The following is a 15,947-nucleotide window of genomic DNA, read 5'->3' as shown; positions in this document are numbered from 1 at the left end:
TCTGGCTTGAGCATGCTGATAAAAAGTCTTACAATCATATCAAGATTTAAATTATTTATAATTTCTCTGACCATATTGCAATTGAAAAGTCAAGAGCATATGGCACATTTTTCAAGAAATCCTTTTCATTTGGCTCCTGTTGATATAATACACCAGGGGAATTTGATATTCCTTGCTGATCTTGAAGGAATCCTTTATAAACTTAATACTGGAGGATGATTTGGTAAGTTTTTCTTCTTTTTGCTTTGCTATTTCAGTTCTTTACATCCTCCCCTGCCCAAATTAGGTTAGTATTTCGAATTATGATACAGTCAAGGCAGGAAAATTTCGTTTGAATTTATGGTATTTTTTATTCTGTGTGACACGTGGAAGTGAAATTATTGGGGAATGTGATATGTATCCATGAAATTCTATAAATACGTATCAGTGAGGAAAAACTCTAACAGCTATCTCAAATGTGATGGTGGAGTTCAAATTGGCCTGAAGGATAGTGGATAGCTAACACTCAATAAAATGAATTTGCAGTCATATATGCCCTTTTGCATTTCTGCTTATGAAGATGTTTATAACAGAACAAACTTCTCATGGCAAAAGATAAATTACATTTGTGAAATCTAAGAAACAAAGAGATGTGTGTGACTCACGTAGTGATTGTACAACATGAAGCAGAACTGGCAACCAGTTTTTGCCAGTGTGATTGAACAATCGCTATGACTTCTTAATTTTATCTTTGTCTGACTTCTAAGAAATACTGGTTTCTATAGCAGTAGTGTTATTCTAGTAGTGTCATTGACCATATCAGAGCACTCAGACCTCTTGTGTAATTTAAGTGCACTACCATGCTCTTTGGAGTAAGTCACAGTTTTCTTTCCTAAGGTCTATTTTCTTATATAGAAAGGGGATAGCCTCTGATGTAGACTCGTCTATTTTTTTTAAAAGTGAAATAAGATATGTATGAAAGCTGTCTAAAGAGCAGAGATGTCATTCTTAACAAATCATGTAATACTTTGTTCTCTGCTCTGGTGGACTACATAGTAATGATGGAGATGACTAATGATTGAGATGTAGATTGCGGATATCACACGTATCCAAACCTCTGGAACCAGAAGTGTGACAAATACACAATGGCAATGATAATTTAAGCCTGGTATAGTCAACAATTTAGTCTTCTGTATTTGGAGGACATGTTTGTGTACAGAATTTTCACCAGAAAGTTTTTATAGCAAACTTTTTATGTCAGAAGTTTATTTTATTGGTAAAATATTAAATAATATACAGAATTAAAAACTGCACTTACACTTCTGAGAAGAAATAAATCTTGGACAAATTATATGCTTGTTCCTGAGATTCCCTAAATTTATTCCAGTAGCTGTGCACTCAGACAGTACAAACCTTTATAATATAATCCTTTTCACAAAGTATTACAAAGTTTCTGCAGCTTCTTTAGTTGTACACACATACAGACACACACTCACACATGCATATACAACACTCATACACATATACACAGTAACCACATACATGCATAGAACATGTATGTGTGTGCATTAAAAACAAAGAAAATACAAGTCCCACATTTTAGTCTGCAGTGATAAAACTGTTTAGCGGAGGTCTCCAAATCAGTATGTAGTAGAGTGACTTGTCACACAGCTGCAAAGACTGTTTCAGTATTTCCATAGTAAACCTCATTTTCTGAGGTATGGTATTTGAGCCTTAAAAAAAACTACATTACACTTAGCAAACCTGACATACAAGGTCTGGAATTTTAACTTTACATATATATTTATATATATATATATATATTTCTTTTTTAAACAATAGTTTTTATTTCCCCAAATTATTAGTTTGAAAAAAAATGAGGTTTACTGGTTTGACCTATTTTTTTTTTTTTTTTTTTGCTTCTAAAACACAAAATACCTAGAAACTGTCAAGCAATTAGTCTTTAAAATAGTCTAATTACCTTTGGTATTGTTAAAGAAAAAATATCTAAAATGGCCAAGACACATACTGTACAAATGCAGAAATGCAGTAACTGCCTTTAAAAGAAATGCCAAAGAAATGTTATCTTTTAACAAAACATGTATTTATATTACAGCAGTTTGACTACAGGGACCCAGGTATAAACACAGAAAATTAGCATACTACATATAAATATGTATAAGAAAAATACTTCTTACTTAAATTTGTATGAAAACAGGACTCCTCCAAATATTTTTAAAAAATTTTCTCCAATAGGTGATATGTGTTTAAAACTCAGCTAAGTGCTTTGCTTTTATTTAAAAGTTTATTTCTAAAAGGGGAGAAGTAAAATAAAAATATTAAGTATTAGGTTCTTAATTTAGAGCATTGGGCGAGGGTCTAAGAAGAAGATGCAATCTGTAAAAAGTTCAACTTTAGGACACATTTTTCAAGCAAAAGATTACTAATTTCCATGGAAATTTAGCTTAAATAAAGATACCATGAGATCAGACTAGTGGTTTCCACATTCTGTAATCTTTTGATTGTGGAGAGTTTTTCTCTTGCTTGTTGTGTCCTTTAACATACTATGACTTTTATGAGTTTCTTTTTGCCATTAGCTAAAGGAAGAATAGGTCAGAAAAGAAAAAAAAATCACCATAGTTTTTAAGACTTCAAGGGGAGTATTGCACTTGTACAGAAATAAAAGAATAGTATCTTTTTAACTAATAGCAGAAGCAATCATTCTGGGATTGCAAATAACACATGGTCTAAAAGGTCCAACTATTAACAGCAAATATGGGGCCTGGAGACCCCCTCCAAACCTGGAATATTATTATAGTAATGTTAAAGCATTTTTCTCCCAATTAGGAGAAAGTTAAGACTCTTTGCTTTACATTTTTAACACCTTTCTAAACACTTGCAAATAACTGTCTAGTCTTTCATGATATGCATTTTTTGGAGGAAAGCCAAATCAGAATGTAAAATCCAACAAAAAAGGAAAGCAAACATACTATAATAGGATTACATAATCTCTGAAGTAATGTTTTAGGTACCCAATATTTGAAAGTGAAAGTAACATGAGGGTTATATAGCTTACTATTTTTAATCCAACCACTTTTCTTTTTAATAGAAAACTACACTTGAGTATAAAAATATGTCAGCAGATTATACAACCAACAAAAATCACGAACAAAAAAATTAAGATTAAATTACCAATGAACTAGAAATAAGAGTTGACCTAATCTTCAAACAGTTAGGAGAACAGAGAGGTAAACATCCATAGACAATGACAGAAGGGAGATGGACAAAGAAAGAGGATGGGGGAGATGTAACAAAATTTAAGAGATAACAGAGAGACCTTTGTTACACAGAAAGGGAAGGGAGTTATATTCAAAATCAGAATGCTTGACTGTCAAAAATTTTTAAATCACAGTTTCAGAATTTGAACTACTTAAAAAAAAACAAGAATAAAACAACAACAAAAAAACCCAGATCCCTTCCCTTGTTACAGTGTACTCATTTTTTAAAAAATCAATTTCCAGTAAATTAAAGTAAGTAAAATCTTGATAAGTGCATAGTAGGGGATTCAGTGACCTCCACCTGCTCAAGAAGCTTTTCTTACTGTGTGTCACTTGAGGTAATTTGAAGGCCCAATTCACTGCAAACTCGTTAATTTGTACCTATATGAACTTATATGCTGTACTTTATGTGGCTTAGCAGAGGGCCTCTGAATTTTATATTTTATTCACAATAAAAAGGACATCTTAGAAAACTAGTCATTCAGGTACCACTCTCTGTATGGGATAAAGGTTAATACACAACATATTTTATACAGAAAATATACAAATGCAGTGTTATGGGAGGAAAGCCCCATAAACAGAATTATGAACTTATTCCTAAGAGTGCATGTGAAAAATATCCTCAAACTTACAGTACAGCAAGATAAAACTAAAAAGCTAGAAATAGAATATTACATAAAAACCTTATGGAAATTCCAAAGTTTAAGGTTTCTGCAATAAATGTAAAAATATTCAAGGTGTCATTATTTGGCCTAGTAATACACTATGATAAAAAGAAACACTAGCATATCACAGCTTCTTGGTCATATGCCATTTGCTTTGTAAAACCAGCAGCCCATTTTTTTAAAAAGCTGTCATATCCTAACACGCCCACTGCAAGTAATACACAACCATGATATGAAACCATTTGAGATTATGCTTTGGAGAATAGCAATGTGATATGACTGTTCAGTTTTGCTTTGTTTAAGGAGAACTAATTACCTGCTTTTTCACATTATTCCATCAATTTTCAATCTCTATTTTCTAACAGATTAGAAAATACAGATTCCAAGACTAGAACAATACTAGTCTGGAGATGAAAATCCAAATGAATACTGTATTTTATTGACCAAAAAATTATCTAATAAATTCTTGTTTGATACAGAACTTATTCTTCCTTAAAAACAAAACAAAAACACAAATTATAATTCAATTCACAGGTAAAGTTTCACTGTATATTTTACCTGCATAATCTTGTAATCATATTCAGAAATACTATGAAACTAAAAAGGTATTAAAGTCTAGTTTCAAAGTTTCCTTTTCCTTTTAACAGCTGAACTGAAAATTTCTCTGTTAGAAATTGCTCTAAAGATTTGCCCTAAAAACACAGAGATGAATTATATAGTACTCAATTTTAAGTGATTTTTAAAAATGCATATTAAAAGTGTTGTACAGCTGCAACAGCTAACCAACACTCTCAATGCATTTTAAAAAGGCACCAATATAAAGAACATAAGTATTTAATACATTAAATTCAGGATTTAGGAGACCAGTTACTGTATATTTTAATTATTTTGCAGAAACTGGAGAATTAAAAATATGTCTAAGATAACTTTCATATATACAAACTTCAATTTCACCCTTTCCCACTTTTTTTTTCCTTTGAATTTGGGGAATTTTCTGGTTTAGAATAGTCTTCATTCAGATAGTATTTATTAAAATAATACATAAAATATAACTGATGATAAACCCAATGTAATTTATCCATTTTTGGACATGAATAATCCAAAGTTATAAAACAAATCACGTAGCTAGTACCTCTGACAGTTTAAGTTCTGCCTGAAACTAGGGGCACACAGTTTTTCGTTTGTATTTTTACAGCCCCTTCTGCTCTTTTTCTACCCTAAGAAATCATTTTGGAGATAGGATGAAATAAAATTTGGAAGATAGTGAGAACATAATAATTTTCATCTAAATGCCTTAATCTGATGTAAATTTTGTTAAACATTTATAAAATACCAAAGACTTCAGGGTTTTGCGAGTTGTACAACCAAGATAAAAACTACAGAAACAAAATACCGGGCTCACTAAACTATTCTTGTCTTTCTCCATTTGCCAATATGTAACTGTTGATAATATTTATTTTCTGAATTTTCTTCCTATTCCAAAAAACTTTAAATATCTTTGAATTTATATCCAATCAGCTTAATCATTGTTTTTCACTTTATTCTTTAAGTAAATAATAAGGACCCAAAGTTTTAGTTTAAGAATTGCCACTGGTCCTAAAGACACACTAGTAACTTCTTTAGTGATTCCTATTACGACCTGATAAAGTAAACCCAATTAATTTCTTGGTATTAACTGTCATTTAAATTCTCTGTAGGTTTTTGCAATATATCTGATCACTCCAACTGCTTTTTTTCCATGAATTCTCTTTAAAACAATGTGTGTGTAATACACACACACATATACCCTATGATTCATACATACAATTACCTGTATGTATGTAGGGGAGATACTTTCTACTACGTAGCCAAATCTAAGTCGTAGTTTCTTATTTTCCCAATTTTGTCCCTTTAGAAAATCTCAATGGAATATTTCAATGACTTGAAATTTCTTCCAATCTGTCTACTGGTCCCTTTCTCTGTCTTAAAAAGGTCCAATTCGAATGGGTTTTTAAGCATGATTCATCACTGTCGGAGAGAGGCTAAGATAAAATTCTGGGCAAAATTAGGGCAAAGCAATGTGGTGAAATTCTGAACTTTTGCCAAACTGGAAAATACAGAAGATAACCCATTTTCATGCTCCTCAAATATTTTCTCTAATGTGAAATCTCACCTAAATAAACTGGGCATACAACTGTTACGTAAAACTTGATTTATTTGGTGTCTGACTCTTATATTTATTTTTAGATGGTACAACCTTGCATATTTCCTTTTGTGAAGAAAAGCCATGCAAATATAACCATCCAGAGTTTCTCCAAAAACACTATGTCCACAAAAATTCTTTCTGACCCACAAATTTGAATTGACCTTGTCCTCATTTGTCCCTGCCACACCCTGAGCCATATCCACCTCTTTCTGTTTCTCATGAAGCTAGGAAAATACAAGTATATGCTTGTAGCAAATGCACTCTCAACTACTAACTACCTTCAATAAAACAGACTCCCAAAAAGATGAAATCAGAAGAGGAAAGTGCCTTAGCACTGTCTTCATAAGGTTTAGGGGCCACCTAAATTCAGTTTCATCCCGGGGCAGGTAGATATATGATTGTTCATATGTTGAAAAAAAAAAAAAGGCAGGAAGAAAATTCATAGATAATGCCAGCAGAAATTCGCATGCAGCCAAAATTATGAACATATTGACTGACATCCAAATGTTTCCTTAAATTGCAGTAAAAGACAAAATTATGAACCTTAAAATTATTTACCTCATCCAAAAGGAAAAAAAAATGGCATTCCAATTATTATTTAGGAGTGGTTGGGTGGGGGGGTGAGCGAGTCTCAAAAACATGCTTTATCTTTTGATAGGTTATATGTTCACAATGTACCGAGGCATGCAGAAAAAAAAATGAAATGGTTGACATTCTATATATCTCTGTTTTGGTGCATTCCCTTAGATTTAAAGGGGCAGTTTGGACATTTTCCCCAAAATAATTATGATACGGACTAGCAGAAGAGAGCTGAGTTCTAACCATTTTTGCCTAGTTCTAGCTGTGTTAGTGCTTAGAAGTGCTTAGCTGGTGCTTACCATTTAAATAGCGAATGGTAAGCTGGAAAATGAGTTAAGAGCAGTATTGGGGCCAAACTTGCTTATGTCCACAATTCTCTTGACTTGGTAATTCTCATATAAAGAGAATTACCACTGTATTAAGATACATAATTTCAGCATCCTATTTAATGATCTTTTAGAGCAGTTATCAGTTACTGCCTAACAGAATTTTAGCATTCACAAATGGGTATCAGATAATCCAGTCACAGTCAGGCCTGTCCTCCCCAAACAGAAGCAGCAAGTTCTGCCTTCCAAGTATGTCCCCCTAAAATGACTTGAATCAATATCACTCGGTTCCTCCCCTCTAATGTGGTTGGACTGCAAAGAAGAAACAGAGCACCCACATAAATGAAATTAAAATCTGCACATGAAATATGGCAATCTATACCATGTAAGGGGAATTCTATACTAAGGGATTGAGATTCATTTCTGACAAGGACTTACACAATTAAATGTTTTGGAAACAGAAAAATGTGCAAGACCTTCCTTTGGGGGTTCTGTCACATTCTAGACTCCACAAAGGGTAAAAGTAAACTTTCTTATTTTTTTGTTTCTTTTATCTGTTGTCCAAGGTACAGGTTACAAAGAAGTCCCATTCCCTTTTCTTTGCAGCAAGAGTAGTAAATACTACTGAAGAAATGCTAAAATAAATAGCCCTAGTTCTGTAACCTTACAGGGTTCAAGTTACCAGATTCAGGTCAAATTAGCAATTGCTCTGAGGAGATTTTGAAAGAAATAGCCGACAGCAAGACTTTTAAGACCTTCTACTCGAAGAGTAAAGGATGAATGAACTGTGGACAGAACACTGGGAGGTCACACCTTGAAAAAAACTAGTGAAAAGAGAAATACCAGAAAAGGGATTTCTAAGTGGGTTTTCTCCCCCTACTGTTAGCATAATTATATTTTTCTGCTGACTGGTTAACACTGATTAAATGCTGATAAAGTGACAATCGTAAGCACACTTTTAGAAACAAATACATATACTATGCTGCCATCACATTACAACTGTAAAAGAAAACCTCTCAAACAAATTTATGAAAGTAGAAGTCCCTCCCAGAAATTACTGACTGCCTTTTATCCACTCTTAGACCATATGTTATTCTGAAAACTACATAAAAATACTATTCCTTAAAGGTGTTAAAAGTAAGGCTGCCAGGGTGTCTATAAAATGCCAGTCATCAAAACTATGGAAAAACAGTGCTTACGTTTAGAAAAATAAGATCACAGGACCTCAGATGTATTGTAGGTGGCCCTTAACTACCTGTAGTTTAAAAGTTTTGCTATATGGTACAGTGTAAAACATACTGAATTATAAATTCCATAGGGGAAGTAAACATAGAACCCACAACAACTCAGCTCCTCTTAGGAGTTATCACGGAAAATAACAATGTGTTTGTGTTCCATGATCTCTGAAGAACAAAAAATTGGTTTACAGTTTGAAACACATTCTTCTTTCAAGAATAAAGTTACTTATACCATTTTTAAACCACCAAAGTCCTACCCAGAAAACTCTAAACTTTCCTGTCTTCCATCATAATCCTGAATATCAGTGGCAAATCAGAATCTCTTAGGTGAATCTTTATGAATCAAGTGATTTTTCAAAGCATGATATGCCTTGGTAGAAATGGACTGCTCTTAAATTCCCATAAAATAAACAAGCCAGGTGATAAAGAAACAATATTCCCATCCCTTCTCTCTTCTGTTTCTTCCTTATCGTAGTTAGGCAGAGCAAATGACACTGCCTCCACAAAATAAGAATTATCGACAGTAATAATATTAAAAAAAAATAAAAGGTATGTCAACATCTGAGGGAAGGTGGGATTGTAAGTGCAGTATTTCTTCATGTGCAGTTCTTTACTTCATAGGGGTCCCCTTTGGAATGAAAAGGCCTAGTGGAATGTGTGCTCCCCTCGAACAATGTGTGATGAAAACTCATAACGGTCCTGGCTTCTGTAGCCACAGATGTTGCATTCCAGTGGGTCCCGGTAGCCATGGCAACCCATGTGAATGGTGTACATGACATGGTCTAGGAAAAGGACTCGGCAGTGCTCACACTTGAAGGCCCTAATCTGTTCTCCTTCTCCATTGAAGACCTTGTAGATGTCCTTCAGAGAGCCCTTCGGAGCCTTGGTAGTATCCAAAGCTTTGACATCCTCCTTCATGTAAGCTGGGCTTTGTTTCCTCTTGGGATTTAAGGCAGGGTTTCCTTGGTAGGACTGGTGGTCATCATGGCTGCTTTCTGAGTCAGTGGAATCCAGGCAGCTATTGCTGGGAGAGGCCTCTCTTTCCTGGGGTCGACTCTTTGGTCTGATGAGAGAGATGGGGCCATCCATGTTGTTTTCATGACTATCAGCAGTTTCCCTGCTAATGGGTCTTTCTATCCTATTTGGATGATAGACCTGAGAATAAGCTGAGCTTATAACTGGGGCCACTTCAGCGATTGTGCTTGGCGGGTGCTGCATCAGAGGGTGAAGGGCCTCAGCTCCAAGGTAGGTGATTGCATTGTTGATGGCTTGGTCCATCATATGAGACTGCATCAGCTCAGCCTCCTTCTCATATGTTAAGTTCATATCAAAGTGAATATCTGGGTAGCTGAATCGCATGAGCTTTTCCCCTGGAAGGGAGTGGGAGGTGAAAGAAGTAAAAAAAAAAAAAAAAAAATACAACAACATTAGTATCAGATTAAAAATATGAAAGGGTATGGGGCCTCCATTTTTCATAATTTGGTATATATTATTCTATAAGTCAAGTATCTGGGCAATTCTGCTGATGCTCACACACATTTTTTTTTTTTTTTTTTTTGAGACAGAGTCTCACTCTGTTGCCCAGGCTAAAGTGCAGGGGTGTGATCTCTGCTCACTGCAACCTCCACCTCCCCAGTTCAAGGGATTCTCATGCCTCAGCCACCCAAGTAGCTGGAATTACAGGCATGTACCCCCACACCTGGCTAATTTTTGTATTTTTAGTAGAGATAGGGTTTTGCCATGTTAGCCAGGCTGGTCTAGAACTCCTGGCCTCAAGTGATCCACCCACCTTGGCCTCCCAAAGTGTTATGATTACAGGCATGAGCCACTGGGTCTGGCTACAAATATTCTTGACATGAAAAAAATATAAAAGCAATAAAAATTTCATAAGCCATTTGCATTTGTTCTGATGCCATCATGAGAATGCATCTAGTCTGAAAGATATGATTGAGTTTATCATATTTTCATTTTCTTTTAAAATTCTCACTTGAATAGAGCTCAAGGAGAATAGGAGGAAGAATGCCCAGTAAAAATAAGTCAGAGACTATGCTTGATTTTGCATATTTTAAACATTAGTGACCAAGCTACAAAGATCATAAAAGTGAGAGTGATCTGGTTATAACATATGGCACCTCACTGTTGTGTAGGGTTAAGTCGGTTGATTCAGCCACTATTTCAGAAAAAATATATATAACCCATACATGTCATTCTGGAGATTTTTAAAAAGTCATTGTTAAAATACTTTTAAAAGTTGTACCACCTAATAAAAATGAATGAAATGTAGGGTTATTTAAAAATAAAATTAGGAGTTATTTCAAAAAGTATTTGCTCATAAACTCAGAAAATCTTGTCTCATCGTTTTGCTTCTTGAAATTGATATTCATTTTTATATCATCCTTTCTTATTTAGACATGTGTATGTGATAGTGCTGGTATGTACACCCATTGCTAGCTTCCCATACTTTTTCTTGATTGAAGCATGTTTGTAGTTTTTCTTTAAATATACACCTCAACAAATATAATTTTACTCCAATATTTTACATCAACATAATGTCTGACTGTTAACTATAAAAGAGTTTTGGTGCTTGCAACAGGAAAAGTAGTTTTGATTTTTGGCCAGATATTGCTGGTTTTGAACAGAACATTTAGTCTTTTAAAAATTCTGTCCCTAAGACAATGTGGTCTCTATTTACCAGTTACTTTTATAAGTAAATCTTACAGATAAATGCTTCTTAAAAACATACATGGGTTTTCCGTAAATGGTTAATATGTTGTTGTGGATGGATGCTTAACTTGTAATTTTGGCAGGCACTCTCAGATTGGAAGAAATGGCCCCTACGTGAGATCAGTGTAATGATTAGAGTAACAAAAATGGAAACATAAAACGAGGAGAAATTATTTCATGGCACTCAACTTAAGATATATGCAATGTCAAACATTTCAAAATTAAGCTAGACAAACCTGATCTATATTCTTAAAGAGCTTACAGTTTGGAAGGAACAATAGCAATTTGAGGATCATTTACGACATAGTGTGATATGTGTGATGGGGTCAAATAAGAGGAATATTTAGCTCATACCAGGGGACTAAAGGAAGACTTCTTGAAGGAAATGGAATCAAGGACAAGAATGTGATTGTAAACGTTAGCCAAGTGAAGAAACATGAGGTGGAGTAGCTGGTAGAAAGAATCAGAGGCAAGAGGGCATCACTTATAAAGGAGGAATTACTTATACTTCAATAAGGCTGAGAGTAGAAACAAGTGCAAAAGACAAGTTAGATAATGTAGGCTAAATATGCTAAAAATTTGAATATTTCCCTAAAGGAATACAGATTGAAGGGGATAAACAGGGAAGTGCCCTGAAGGTATTCATTTAGCAAAGGGGTTTAGGAAATTGTTGCTGTAGGTTTCTGGCCCAGGTTTCTGGCCTATGAAATTTAGTGGATAACAATGAGATAGAAAAGATGATGAATTCAGTTTGGGGAGGACTATGAGTAATAGTCATGTCCAGTAAGATTTAGTCTCAAATTCAGAAGAGAGACCTGGGCTTGAGATGTAGAAATGAGTCATCAGTTGATAGAAAGCAGCTTCTGAAGCCAAGGAAATAACTGATATCACCCAGGTAGAGTGTGAAGGGGATGGGTCAAAAATACAACCTGGAATAACACTAAGATTTTTCTGCCTACTCATAGATCAGGGAAAGTGGGGTTTGCACTGGGCCCCATGTTTAGGAAGCCCTGGGCCTTTCTTCTCAGGAAATGAGGTGCTTCTAGGGCCAAGGGAATGTGCTGATCTGAAGCTCACTTAAACCCCAGAATTCCTTGCCTAAACGGTTCTGAGCCTGCTTCTAGGGTCTACACAGTCCTCTTCATAGGGTCCATAATACTTCATACCAACTGTGCTACTGGTAAGCACACACCTAGGCCTGATGGCCAAGGCACTGGTCTTTATGTGCAATGTAAAAAGAACCTGGATGTGCAGGCTGGGGTGTCCATACATGTGTGTGTGAGACCCCCTTTGGTAATGGAGAGAACTAGGAGTGGGTCCAAGAGAGGAGCCTAGCTGTAAGCCAGTGGGTGGTTCTGCTCATGCTGCCAAGGTGTAGTGTAGAGTTACAGGAAATCTGAGAATTGCATATTTATTTGAACTTAGTCAAGTTGGAAGGGTAGAAAATAAGTTTTACAGTTAGATTTATAATATAAAAATATTTAGGCATATGAATGGGGGCCTCCATTTGTACTTTGCCCAACTTGCATAGCTGTTAAGGATAAGTCTATAAAGAATACTGAACACAGTCAGAGAGAGAGAACAATGTCATAAAAACCAAGAAAAGAGTGTGTTTCCAAAGGAATTGACTATTCAATAGTGGCAGATACTCTCTAGGAGCTGTGTAAGATACTGTCTTAAAAGAGTCTACTGGATTTGGCACTACAGAAGCTAGTTGTGACCTCAATGAGAATAATTTCAATGGAGTGTGGGAAAGAAAAACAGGTTGCATGGACTTGGAAATGAATAGAAAAAAAAATCATTGAAAACAAGCACAGAGATTCTTTCAACAATTTCATCTTTGAAGAAAAGGAGACTACAGGTGTACTTGGAAGGAGATGGGGCTTAAAGGAAGATTGTTTTTAATTATGAGAATTTATTGCATTAAATGCTGATAGGAAATGCCCAATAGAGGGGAGAGGTTAAAAATGTAAGTGAGAAAGAGGAAAAAATAATAGTGTGAGGTATCTGGGGGGCCAGGATAGGAGAATTTCTGTGCACAAGAGGAGGAATGAACTTTAATTAGAAAGAGGGATAGTTGCTTCATTGAAATAAGGAAAAAAGATAAAAGCATTTACATGGATGCATACAATCCTATATAATTGGTAATATTATGTTGAAATCAGCTCCAGTGATTTTATCCCCTGTGAATATAGACATAAGATCACCAAGGAGTGAGACAGCATGTTTGCAGAGAGTACAGAAGGTTGGCACTGTCATGGTGGAGAGCAAGAGAGATGATTCTTCAGGGATGCTGCTCCATAGGATGGATAGGCCAGCTGATATTTGGGATCAGTTATTCATTCATATATATTGATGCCAACTCATCAGCCTATGGAATTTTCTCCAAAAGTACCAGATGTGCAGGCTGGGGTGCACATCTACTGAGATATAAGTATGGAAAGGATGCTCAGTCAGCTTTACAAGAGAGTGGGGTTTCACCAGGAGAAGGGGATGATAGATCAGCCAACAAGGCAAGAAAGGCAAGAATATTGGCAAGAGAGATGTAGAAGTGATGAGCCATGGAATCTAAGTTGAATAAGAAAAGAGAGGGAGAGACAAGTAGATATGCAGGAAGTTCAGGGATCATTGGTCTGGAGAATTTGATAAGGTCAAAGAATAGTATTTAACTGAGGCACATGGAGAAGGCAATTTATAATGTGTGGAATGATGAAATTTTTTGTTTCAAGAACAATAACAGAAGTAGTTACTATGGCTACTGTTTGTTATATATTACTAGGATAGAATCCAAATAAAGAAAAATATACTCTCAAATTCTTAATTAAAAATATAGTATAAATATTTTAGAATCATAATGTAATTTTCTAAAAAGCTGTCCCTCTTTTCTAAGGAATGCAGTGAAATAAAATTGAGAGTAACATCTCTAGGTCAGGAAACATGACAAAAATGTTACAAAGAGTAGACTATATAAATTCAGAAGACAGAAAGAATAATAATATATTTTATTTTTTCCAACTACACTAGGGTCTAGTTAGATTTAAGCATTTAATGACATCCATCAAAAAAATCAATATTAAAAATAAGTAAACTGGCTCTTTATTTCTTTTTTTCTTCATAGTTACCCAAAAGAACAGAAAGAAAAGTTATCAAAGGCCTGTGGCAGTCCTTTGTGTATAACTCAGGGGCTTCAACTGACATAGTATAAACTATGGCCCTTATAGTCACCCTTCGGCCTTCTTTCAATGAGTTCTCAATAAATCCCTCCAGCTAGTCTTAGAGTGCTATTTTGGTGATGTGTTAGTTCTTCAATTTCAGATTGAAAGGAAACCTTCTTTAAGTGTTTATTGAAGTAATGGAATTGTGTTATCTTCTCCTCCCTGAAATAACCAAAGCAAAGATTTTTGTCTCAATCACCATTTAATCAGGATGCCCCACAATGCTGACACTAGAATGTCAGAATCTGTTTGAATATTTTTATCCTAATAGATATATTATATATACAATGAATAACAATTCTTTAACAATTCTTTTTATTGAATCTCTATTATTCATATTTCTTTTAAAAAGTCCATGCTTTTTGTATCCTCAGAGACAATCTATGACTTACAGCATGCATTCAGAATGATGCCAACATTGGGCGTATCAAAGAATATCTAAGGGTTTGGAAATGAAAAGCGAAAGTCTAAATATATGATATTTAATCTTTTCAGTTCAAAATCATAGGCTGGATGAAAAAACAAAGATCAAAATATAAAATAAAGATCAAAATATGAAACATCTTGAATGTAGGTTGCTGCATTATTTTTCCAATGCAGAATTTTGAAAAAAAGAAAAAAAGAAAAATTCTCTTCGTTCCAGATAAAATACTAAAATAATTAACCCATTTATGCCTGAGGTTGAAATTTTGTTTTAATTTTTGCAGTCAGACCTTGGCGATGACCTTGAGCAGTAGGATATAAATAACTCCCACATGCTTAGCGTTCCAATAATGGAACACAAGGCAGGCCAATAGGCTGGACCATTTCTCTTCAGTATGACTATCTTTTAAAGAAATTAATATTTTCTATTTTACATGTGATTTCACTTTATATATCATCATATTTTGAGATGGTGACCACTATCAGTCTTTATCTCTCATATGTGTTTGTGTGTGTTGGTGTAAGTGTGGTGTACACAGAGTGTCAGAGAGTAAAAAAGAATAATGGAGAAAAGAGATGGGTATTTATTTCATGAACTGAAACACACCATATATATTTCTAATACATGAGAACTTGCCTTTTCCTATTAAAATCACCTTGCAAAGAAACAAAAGCATTTGTAATGCTTACCCACAAACTTTTGTGGAGTGGAGCTTTTACGTTTTCCCATATTCCCCGTGAGCTTCTCTATGACAGCAGGTCTCTCAAAAGGCACCAGAGAAATATTGTTGTCCATAATAGGCTCTTGTTCCTTACAATCTTCCATAGGAGGTACTATACAAAACCATAGAAAAATGCAATCTGATAATTTCTTCAACATTTTGGATGATACAAAGCTGGATTTGCCATCTCAATATGTGTTATAAAAGCTAGTATGCTTGAATAGAAGCAAGTAGAAAGAATACCCTCTAGTGTGAAAGTCTACTCTTTAAATTTGCACACACACATATACATCAGAGGATTTGTTTTTATTTGAGTCTCTCTTAAATCCATGACATACACTGTTGCCACTATTGGTGGCAAACTTGTTCATGTGGTTTCTCATCTTAATCCCCTGAAAGTGTTTTTAGCATTGACTAAAATCAATACTACTTTTAAGACTGCACTATTTTCAAGACTTTTAGAGTTTATTTTTAAAAAACAATTTAAGTAAGTCAACTTGTTTGAGAGAAAAGCTTAAACAGACATACAAAATAACAGCACTGTATTTAACTGTTTTTCTTAACCCATGTATTTTCCTGCAGCATATCTCCTATTTGATGAGCTGTTAGCCTT

The 15,947-nt window shown here is 34.7% G+C and overlaps 1 protein-coding gene across 11 annotated transcripts in view; it reads right to left on the bottom strand.

Moving 5' to 3' along the window:
* Window positions 1-920: 920 nt before the first annotated feature.
* The window catches only part of IKZF2 (IKAROS family zinc finger 2), a 153,849-nt gene continuing 138,822 nt past the window's right edge, over window positions 921-15,947 (bottom strand). For 7 of the 11 annotated variants that reach the window (XM_032754644.2, XM_032754642.2, XM_032754641.2 and 4 more), the window contains 2 exons: window positions 15,303-15,446; window positions 921-9,620 (listed from right to left, as the gene is read on the bottom strand). In XM_032754644.2, the coding sequence (XP_032610535.1) occupies window positions 8,896-9,620; window positions 15,303-15,446 (869 nt within the window). In that variant the 3' untranslated portion in view covers window positions 921-8,895. The remainder of the gene's footprint in view (window positions 9,621-15,302; window positions 15,447-15,947) is intronic. The other 4 variants (XM_032754648.2, XM_032754645.2, XM_032754647.2 and 1 more) reach the window with 1 other exon arrangement.

The sequence above is a fragment of the Hylobates moloch genome, unplaced genomic scaffold (assembly GCF_009828535.3).
Source record: "Hylobates moloch isolate HMO894 unplaced genomic scaffold, HMol_V3 SCAFFOLD_1, whole genome shotgun sequence".
Lineage (NCBI taxonomy): Eukaryota > Metazoa > Chordata > Mammalia > Primates > Hylobatidae > Hylobates > Hylobates moloch.
The sequence above is the reverse complement of the archived record's forward strand: the minus strand, read 5'-3'. Positions and strand labels throughout refer to the sequence as shown.